The 10,297-nt window shown below is 36.4% G+C and overlaps 1 protein-coding gene across 1 annotated transcript; it reads right to left on the bottom strand.

Annotated features, from left to right (window-relative positions):
• Positions 1 to 2,412: 2,412 nt before the first annotated feature.
• LOC116106926 (S-type anion channel SLAH3-like) lies at positions 2,413 to 5,012 on the bottom strand. Its single transcript, XM_031393231.1, has 5 exons — positions 4,942 to 5,012; positions 4,124 to 4,609; positions 3,263 to 4,033; positions 3,127 to 3,158; positions 2,413 to 3,033 (listed from the first exon to the last, which is right to left on the bottom strand). The coding sequence occupies exons 1-5, from the start codon at positions 4,942 to 4,944 to the stop codon at positions 2,637 to 2,639; spliced, it is 1,689 nt and encodes a 562-aa protein (XP_031249091.1). The 5' UTR covers positions 4,945 to 5,012; the 3' UTR covers positions 2,413 to 2,636.
• Between the last annotated feature and the right edge of the window lie 5,285 nt (positions 5,013 to 10,297).

Here is a 10,297-nt window from a genome sequence, read left to right as displayed (position 1 = left end):
TATGTTGTGAAAAGAAGCACGTACTAGTTTTGAGTGCCGCTACTTTTGTGAACAGACTACATTTTTTACCTTTAAAGTGCAGGTTAGTTAGGGGAACGATGACATTCTCCAATGCTATCTTTAAGTTTATATTATCATGCCTTTCGTCATTGTTACAAAGACATCACAAACGTCTTTATATATTTTTTAGCAAATGCATGCATGAATGAGCTTTCCTTCATCCCACGTTTGAAGGTAATTCATGAATTTAGAATTTGCAATATGTGTAAACACACTTGCATGAAATAGATAATAAGCTGAGCAAGCATCATGACCTTAAAAAACATAAAAGGCAATACCCATAAAATTTGTATCTTTTAGGTAGAGAGAATACACGAGTTTAATTTTCTCCAACAAATGACTTATTTAAGCTCAATATTGCGTTGTGAGAACAGATAATTACGCCTAAAAAAAAGGGAAAATTGCTTGCCCGTGAAGGTTGATTTGGAATGACTTGAGACAGATGCAACAAACAGGACAGGCTAGGTGACGAAGACCTTGTTGCGAGGTTTGTGTCGGATGAGAGCAGTAAGGGTTGAAGTCGTTGTTATGAGTTTTAGGACAATGAACAATGCATATATTTAAGTGTTCAGGATTATCTACCTAGTATTGAACAAAATGGATATTATTCATTGCACTGATAAGACAAGGTCTATATCAGGAGTTGTTTGGAGAAAGAGGATGATACAAGTAATGGAACATGTATTAAGTAAACACATGGGCAGCTGCAGTTTCTTGTTTTGGATGATGTTCTTTCCACATAAAAATTCCCTTAATGCACGTTACATATTTTTTGCAGAGACATCTCAAGCCATTCAGCAAATGCATGAATGTTCTTGCCTAAACTGGCATATGCCCGGCCCCCATGTCAAAATTCATGAATTTAGAATTCACAAAATGTGTCGAGAAATTAACAAAAAAATTATGGTTGGAAATAAGGAAAATATTTTACAGAAGTTAAATTAGCACGTTGCCGAGAGAACCTACAAGGAATGATCCAGTAGATTTGGGGTTCCATTTGGATTTACATGGATCCATTTGTCAATAGTTTGGGCCTGGCAAAATGCTATTATTGCTATCTTCAGGTTGCCTGATTTTGTGCATTTTGCCTTTGCTTTTCAAAGTTGCTATGATCCAACATTTTTTTTTTTTTTTTTAAGTCTCACATATTTAATAGCCTTTTGGGCCTGTTTAGATCGGGTTGAAATTTTTTAACAAGGGTAATATTTATTTAATTGAGCAGATTATTGTGTTTGACATTTTTATACAAAAACATTATCGGAAAATAAGATGATAAACAGTGCCAAAACTGGGTAAATTACCGGGAATAATATCATCTGGAGGGAGGATGGTATTAAAATATTACTTCGGTAATCCAAATTTCTGTCCAATTTTGTCCCAAAACAATGGACAATGTGGACGAAAATATCCTTGGTTTTGTTAATAATTACAAAACACCCAATTTATAAAATGACAAAAACACCCCTACCACCGCAGTGCCAAATTTCGGCCACCATCGCCAGAATCTGGTTGGAATCTACCGTTACGACTCATACTGATCGAATCTGGCCTATGGTGTGTCGATCTGGCCAGAAATGGATTTGACTGGAAAATGCTAGATTTACGGCCAGATCTAGCCGTCGATGGCCGCAAAAGGCCAGATCTAGCCATCGACGGTCATAAAAGACCAGATCTGACCGTCAAAGACGGCTAAAGAGTTGGTCATCGTTGATCGTCAACAACGGCCAAGAGTTGACCATTGGATTTATCATGGATCCATTTTGTCAATAGTTTGGATTTATCATGGATCTACATGGAATGATCCAGTAGATTTGGGGTTCCATTGGGATTTACATGGATCCATTTTGTCCATAGTTTGGGCCTGGCAAAATGCTATCTTCAGGTTGCCTGATTTTGCGCATTTTGCCTTTGCTTTTCAAAGTTGCTATGATCCAACAATTCTTTTTTTTTTAAAGTCTCACATATTTCATAGCCTTTTAAGTAATAGCTTTTTAATCAATTATGTAATGTGATTATCTGTATTGAGTCTAACCCATATAGTTATGCTTTATAAATACTCAAAAAAAGTCAAGCAGCGCAAGGGGCTCCATATGGTGTGGGAGCTGCAGGGAGAGGTCCCATTTGTTTCCTTTAATTCATTAAACCTCATTTAATTAAATAACCAAAGAGATGAACAATACTTTTGAAATAACCAAAAAGTCTCATATTATGTAAGAAATAATACTACTGCATATGCCATATGGTGTAGGAGCTGCAGAGGAAGGTATCATTTGTTTTGTTTGGTTTATTAATTCATTGGACCGCATGTGAATTACAAAAGATTTGGCACTCTTATTCTAGTAATAGTCAAAATTTACATAAATGCTATCTGATTATTAACTAATACAACTGTTTTACATTACATCATCCCTGCAGCATGAATCTTCATCTCATTTCTGAGCATGGTCACTGGAACTGTTTAGACTTCCTAGATTATAATATATGTTCCTCACATGATTCAATGATGAAGATTCAGAAAATGGCGAGGATCAAACATTTAACACATACTCCTGAACACTACTTGGGCCAAAAATAGCTCACAATTTATTCTCAATACTCTCTTCATTATCAGTACTACGAGGATCTACACAAGCTTCTACATACTTACCTTCCGGAGAAAATTTCAAGTAATTTTCAATATCTTTGTGGTCTGAGCTTCCATGTCTTAGATGATGGAGCCACTTTCTGTGATGGTGGTGTTTTGGCCTTTTTTCACTAATGGCAATGGCAATGTCATTAAGGAAGAGGTCTCGGAGCACAAAGGCGTGGAGTATTGTAGTTACAAGGAGAGCTGTTACAACGAGTGAGGAAATTGAAGAGAGTGTAACAGCAAGAATTCGAGTTACTACATTGGTGACTTCATTTGAGTACCTAATGGTAGCAATTGCAGCACCAGTCATTGGGAATGTGTATGCCCACCAAGCCAATGAGAACCTGTAAATTCAAGAGACAACACATTCTTGAGAAAACTGAACCTTAAATTGGCAAAACAATAGCTTAAACAGGAATTCATTCATGTCATCTTACTTGAATCCTCGGAAAAAATTGATTCGAACTGCCTGCATAATCACATTTAAGAACAAAAAAATAGCAGAGGTTAGAACTATATGATTATGATAGTAAAGATCAACGAGGTAATGTATTTAGGCGATTGGAGACTAACCAGTGAGAAATAAAGGAACAAGCAAATGAAGTAGGCGATCCGTGCTCCATAATCAAATGAACCTTGCAACCTTGCCCATGCCATAGAAGCAACACTAGGCGCTGCGACGAACAAAAAGAACACAGGATGGAGTTCCTTTGGGAGCGTTTCATTTGTTGGAAGTCTTTGGTAGAGAGTAACAAACAGGACTGTGTAGTGAGCCAGGCCAACGGCAAAGAAGAAAAGAGGCCCTTCTTTTAGCCCCATGGATGCCCCCAATAATGCCCCCACAAAGTTGCCAACAATTGCTAGATGATTTGAAGGATTAGCCACCTTTGAAAGTCTGCGTTGGCCTCCTGACATCCACTGTCCATAGAGCTTAAGCTCAAAACAAAATATTGGAGTCATAATAACATACCAAAGGGCTCCAGGTAAGGTCTTAGTAATTGAAGGTGGGACTCCCATAGCTAAAAACAGTAGGGCTATCCAAGGAGCAAAGAAGAAGTTGACACGAATTGGATGGTAATACTCGCGACGAACGGCTTCAAAGTAAAAAATTACTTTCATAAGGTAGACTGAAAAGATAACAACCACAAGAGCAACGGCTATGAACCACAGAACAAGATTTATAAGTGGGGTTATGTGGAGAAACTTTGTGGATTCAGAGGTGGCCAAAGTTTTCCATAAAATTGCTTGGCTGCTAACTCCGAGACAGATACCAAATGAAGAGACGGGAAAACGGAGAAGAAATGGCCAAGTCCTGTCTTCTGGAAGCAATATCTGCTCTGAAGCCTGTAAATTAAATTTTAATGAAATTCTTAGTACTAGATCATCAAATTAACAGATAAATAATTGAATGATATGAAATAAATAAATACAGACTCTAAGGGTGTCCAATTCAGGCCCTTCCAGTGCATCAAAATATCTGTCAACAGGCAAATTAGTTTCCATTTCTGATTTCTTGGTTTCCTCTTCCGGTCCAACTTCCTGTGGCCTTCCACCGCGGAGGTTTGTCAGCTGCCTCTCAAGTTTTCCAGACCATGTTTTGAAAGAATCAAACCTTCTATCCCTGAACCTACTAGCTCTACTTGGATGATGGATGAAATTTATATTCTCAACTGTCCTTTCTACTACAAACCCTTTAGGTATAGGCTGAGAATGAGACTTTGCATGCATTGGAATTCCTCCAGCAGTAGAATCTGAAATCATTGTACTAGATTCTTTTTCGCTGAGATTAAAAGCAACGCTTTTAGGAGTCTGGAATTCATCACTCCTGAAGGGAGAAGATGGCATGCTAATAGAAACAGAATCCTTCCTGTGATGATGAGATTCTTTGCTCTGGCTTTGGACATCAGCAGTGTCAGTAACCTGTCAAAGATGAATCAGAAAACATTATTATATCTAAAATATATATTTGGTGTTTTCCCCTCCATTAAATAGCACTAGGTCATAAACCCACCTCAGAAAATATTCCAGAAACTGGGTTTTTAATATTAAAAAAACTGAAAACAGCTACTGGAAAAAATGGCAAGTGTAACAACCACCATAACAATACAACTAAAAATAGCAAAATTTAAATAGCTCCCACACGCATCATTATTACAACAAAACCTCTAGTAATGCTTAATCTAACAACTGTAACTGTGCAGTGCCCTGTTTCTACTCTTCTCTAGAAGGCACCAAATAGAATGTATCCTTACCATAGCTGATGAATTCAGAGGTTTAATTTCACTTGTGTTGACTCTGATTATTTAAGCCTTTTTTTCCTCCAAATGTCAAAGCCCTCAACTTCATTTGATGAAAGAACTGGAGGAGTGATGAATTTCTTCAGGGGAATTCTGCTTTGCGTGATCCATGAATTTGTTGTTCTCCATTACCATTCAAAAACCACCTGAAACACATAACATGTTACTTAAAAAGCTGTCTCAAGTCCTGTTATGTGTGATCAACTTTACAGAAAGCATTTACAGAAATATTAAGATATTCAAAAACTTTCTCACTAATTGGAATTGAGGAAACATCATTTAATAAACTTCATCGGCCAATTAATCTCTGCCACAACTGCTTCAAGGAAAAAATGCTAAACATGGCTACAGCAGCACAAAATGTGCATCTCATGTTGTCTAAAGAAATTTTTCAAGCGTAGACAAGAAGGTGGTTCAAAATTTCCACAGACAGTTACCATGATTCATATCCATATAACCTTCTGGAAACAAATTATGAGTCTCACGTCATCTCAACCGGACAAATCTTTAAAACATTTATCAAGTTTCTCGATAGTTTAAGTTAGTTCCGTTTGGAAAATCAAGCAGTCCATTTAACCAATCTTAAAACAAAGTTTATATCAGCGCAGACCATGAACAAATATGCGGAAAAAACTCTATCGAGGAGTTTGATCGGCACCATCTGAACTAGAAAAGCAAAACATAAGTGATCATCGCAGCATTTTCGAAAATGAAGTTAAAATTATTAAAAAAAAAACAATTAAAAAAATGAAGAAATCACCATTTCTAAAATGCCAAAACTTCATTAACTTACCTTTAAATCTCTCAAGAAGCTGAACAGAGTTCTTGGCTTAAAGTGGGACGTTGCTAGTCAATCTGAGAACCAATATCACCAAAAAGCGATTCTTTATGTTATCTTCTTCCCGTTTTCTTATTCTCTTCGTTAAAGCGCAGAGAGTGATGAAAACTCAGGACCGTGAGTTTTTATAGGACAGCTATCTGCTCCAAAACAACTAACACACGGATCTCCAGCTACAGAAATCCAAAAACTATTGTCTAAAGTGGGCCGTAATCTCGAAAGAATTACGTCAAATGCATTTGATCTCGTGCATTTTCTACTTAATTTGAGAACGACACCTCCATGCCAAAGACAAATCACTCTAATTAATAACCATCTACCTAAACCCTCCAATTTAATATGATATCATCACATCGCCATTTGAGTTAACAGCCTATATATCTCTGAAAATTGCGTAGACTTGAATTAATAACATGCGTCATCATGAATAGAATTGAGTTAAAAATTTATTTGGTAAAAATATATTATGCTCATTACCATAAAATTAATTTATGACCATGTAAGAGTACGAGAACATATTCTTGTTTCCTCATAAACGTATGGTTCCATTTCCATATTGATTAATTATTGGTTTTTTTTTTTTTTTTCCTTGCAACTAAATTATGTGGTTTATGTGTATATTTAGCATATATTAAACTATATATAAAGTCGCAAAAATTGATAATGGCAGATTCCTTTTGAAAGGGACAGAGAGAGCTAATTTGGTGAAGAAGTTGACCTGATGTATTCTTTTTAAGATTTAACAGATATGCACAAACTTCTAAACAAATTAAAATTAGGTTTGAAACTATGAGTAATCGAAACAGGTTATCAATTAAATTAAACAAATCCTAAGTATGAGACAAATTGCTTCTATCAAGAAATTAACATTTGATAATAAATAAAATTTTAAATAATGAAACACCAAACACATGGTTGATCTCATTCGAATGTGACGTGAAGTTTCTGATATCTGCTGGTGAACTAATAAGTACAGATGTCCCCACTCCCCAACACATAACTAAATTAAAATTTGGTCCAGAAAAAAAAAAAAAAAAAATCATCTTCTTATCAAACCAAATTGAAAACAACAAGTACAAAAATAAAAATAAGAAAAGAATATATATATATGTATCACCGTCAGTTTCGGTTTGGCTGGTATAAGTCAAACAAGTGATAACAATTTTATTGAAAAGAAAATTAACAGATATTAGAAATAATATGAGTAGTCCCCAGTTACAGCTGGACTTCTTCGATGATAAAATTATTTTGTGTCGATCTACGCGGCAGAGCGATGGTCCATTACGGCATTTGGTGGCTGATAAGTGATAATTATGTCTGGTTCTTGTTCCCGGATGTAAAAGTACTTCTGGGAATGTTCCCATATTTTAGCAAGTTGCAGCTCTTATGAATCGATAGTTTGTGTATAAAGGAAGAAAAATATAATAATAACATTCGAGGAAGATACTATTTATTGAAATTAAGAATTGAGTTCTTAATTAGCTTTAAGTTTGCTGATTATGTACGTAAAAATTGCAGAAAAAAAGTGGAATGTGAATGAATATACAGCTAGAGCTAAGCTGTATAAATTTTAAATGCAGTTGTGGGTGAGAGAATGTCTCTTAAAATGTGTTTTCCTTTTATTTTTCCTTCTTGTTTTTTTAAAAGAAAAAACAAAATTTGCTCAAATTTTGTTTCTTCTTGTGGCTTTCACATTAATTGGTGATTAATATAAAACCTCGAGACAGCCCCACTATTACAAATTTTATGGAAATCTGACACTACCCCACCAGCCACTTTGAATGTCGATCATCCATTAACCTTGACTGGAGACGTAAGGAAAGTTGCATGATAATAAAGTTTACTTTAGCTTTGGGGAGAAAGTCTCATTACTTAATTGTTTTTAAGACTCATTAACTTTCAATATATACACCCTAAAACAACCCTATTGAAATTAATCCTGTAAGGATGGATAAAATATTATTAATTTTCTTTATAATGAACATAAAATATACATATTATATGACATATACAAGATAGCAAACGAAACAACAAATTGAAATGTATGTGTACCTCAGGATATGGCTTGGAGTTCTATCTTCTTCAATTAAGTTGAAACGTAAAATCACAAACACCATCAGAGCAGTAGGTCATTAATTCAGAAGACAAATTTGTTGTACAAAAGAAGGAAATTAAGATAAAAAATAAAAAATAAAAAAATAAAAACTGAAAGAATTTCCTTCTCGAGCTAACTAAATCAAGTCAACAAACTAATTTGTTGAGTAAACGACTTTTTCTCACCCAAATAATGACTTAATGACACTTTCCTACTCACGAACTTTTAAAATATCATTTTACTACCCAAATTTATAATCTTGTTCTCCATTCCGACATCATTAAGATCTTATATCACTATCATTCTCTTCCCCGATCATCACTCACCAAAACCCCTACTCTCGTCGACCCCATCAGCCGCCGGCAATCGAGTAACTAAAGTTTACGCAATAACTCCTCCCAAGTCAAACTCCAATCAATATCAACCACCAAAATTCAATTTTCTACCACCAAAAGATTCATCGACCTCCCTTCTTCAAAAGCCCTAACAGTTTGGACAGTGTTTGCTCTCTATTCACCGTCGAAATATAAATTTGGATAATAAAGTGATATTTTAAAAGCCTATGGGTGAAAAAGTGTCATTAAACCATTATTTGGGTTGGGAAAAAGTCGTTAAATCCTAATTTGTTTCATAGAGTTAACACAAAAGTAACGCTTAATGATAGAAGTCGCAATGAGTGATTTTTTCCTCACTGGAATTACAAGGAATAGCCTAAATTTTTTTGAACCATATAGTAAAAGGAAAAGAGTTATGCGTCCTGTGAGTGACGTTAGAGGTGGGAAGTTAATGGAATATTGCGAAATACCCAACATGTAACACTAACAAAAAGAGTGAATTTGGAATCGGAAAGTGTGCATAAGCTGATAAAATAAAAGAATGGTGTTGATGAATTGGAACCCAATAACATTAATGGCGAAGATGAAGCATGCAAGAAATCAGACAATAAGTGACAAAACCTAAAAACCACCCAACTTTAAGCTTTTGCTTTTGAGTAATCATGAAGTCAGCTATATCAGTTATAATGTATCCGAACTAGAAATGGTGATCAAAATAATGCCCCTCCACCATTTGGATTAGAGTAAACGACATGTTCCCACCCAAGGCTTACTGAAATCCTAAGTTGGTATCCTGGTTTCATAAATTCCAGATTCTCATACTTAAATAGACACCGTTTTCTTTATTTTAACCGTTAAAGGCTAAAATGGTCTTTTCTCCCTTCTCTCTCTTCCCTTCCCATTTCTTCTTCATCTCTGCCTCCTCCTCCCATCTTCTTCTTTTTCCCTCCACATCTCAAAATGGCTACAATTCAGGCCCACCTACTTGATTCCAGTGGCTTCTTGACACCCCGCCACCACCGTTTAATCTCCCAACCCCACCCCATCGAAACCCCTCTATCCCCCACCTGACAGAACCTGCAAAGCACACCCTGGCATATTTTGAAATCAGTCCTTCCGCCGCCCTTTTTTGCCACTTTTCTGGCTTTTTTCACCCAAAACCACCACCATCTGCCTCCCTAAACCTCCCACAGCAAAACCCCAACCTTTCCTCAGCTAAAACCAGCCATCCCAACCTAGAAAATGCCAGCCACAGCTGGGTTTTTCTATGCGCTGCACAATTGTCTCCAACCGGATTCCGGTTAATTTCAACAGCCTCAACCCCAATCAACACCACCCCTGCACTCACAGGCATCTCCCCTTCGAAACCCCCAACCTTCCCGACTATGATTGTCCACTGTTCACCGCCGCCACTCAACTTTGTGTTTTGCGAAATCAGTTGAAATGGGAGTTTGATTGGGTTGTGGAATTGATTTTTGATTTAGTTTTTTGTTTTGATTTTGTTTGATGTTTTAGTTTGATTGTTGTGTGTTGCAGTGAATGTGTTGGGAAAGAAGAAGGGTCGAATGTGGTAGTGGTTTGGCTGGCTAGTGTTGGGAAAGAAGAAGGGTCATGAGACAGTTTGAAGAGAATTCACCACACTGCTTGAAGTGGTGAATATTTCTATTTATATAGATGTACAGAATATTTACAAATCAGTACAGAATATTTACATATCAATTACAATGGAAATGATGGAAAGAATATCGTAGAATCAAGGCTAGAATCATGGGTCAAAATTGTTACAAATATTATGCCTTAGATTTGAGGCAAATTATCCTCAACAACCCTCAACCCCCCCCCCCCCCCCCCCCCCCCCCCCAAAGCTAAGCGTCGGGTTGGAACAGACGTGAAGCTTGGATCGAAAAAATTCAAAAAGTGGTCAAGAGATACTTTTGGTGAAAATGTCGGCAACCTGTAGGTGAGAAGGGATAAATTGAGTGCGAAGTTTGCCATAAACAACAAGCTCCCGAAGGAAGTGATAGTCTAATTCAACATGCTTGG

Source organism: Pistacia vera, unplaced genomic scaffold, assembly GCF_008641045.1.
Source record: "Pistacia vera cultivar Batoury unplaced genomic scaffold, PisVer_v2 Contig524, whole genome shotgun sequence".
NCBI classification, from domain to species: Eukaryota; Viridiplantae; Streptophyta; class Magnoliopsida; order Sapindales; family Anacardiaceae; genus Pistacia; species Pistacia vera.
The sequence above is the reverse complement of the archived record's forward strand: the minus strand, read 5'-3'. Positions and strand labels throughout refer to the sequence as shown.

Excerpts from the sequence above, each read along its gene's own strand:
- LOC116106926 (XM_031393231.1), bottom strand. Across the intron at positions 3,159-3,262 it reads TGTTCCTTTATTTCTCACTG|GCAGTTCGAATCAATTTTTT; the intron begins GTTAGTCTCCAA and ends GTGATTATGCAG. Across the intron at positions 3,034-3,126 it reads AATTTTTTCCGAGGATTCAA|GTTCTCATTGGCTTGGTGGG; the intron begins GTAAGATGACAT and ends TTGAATTTACAG.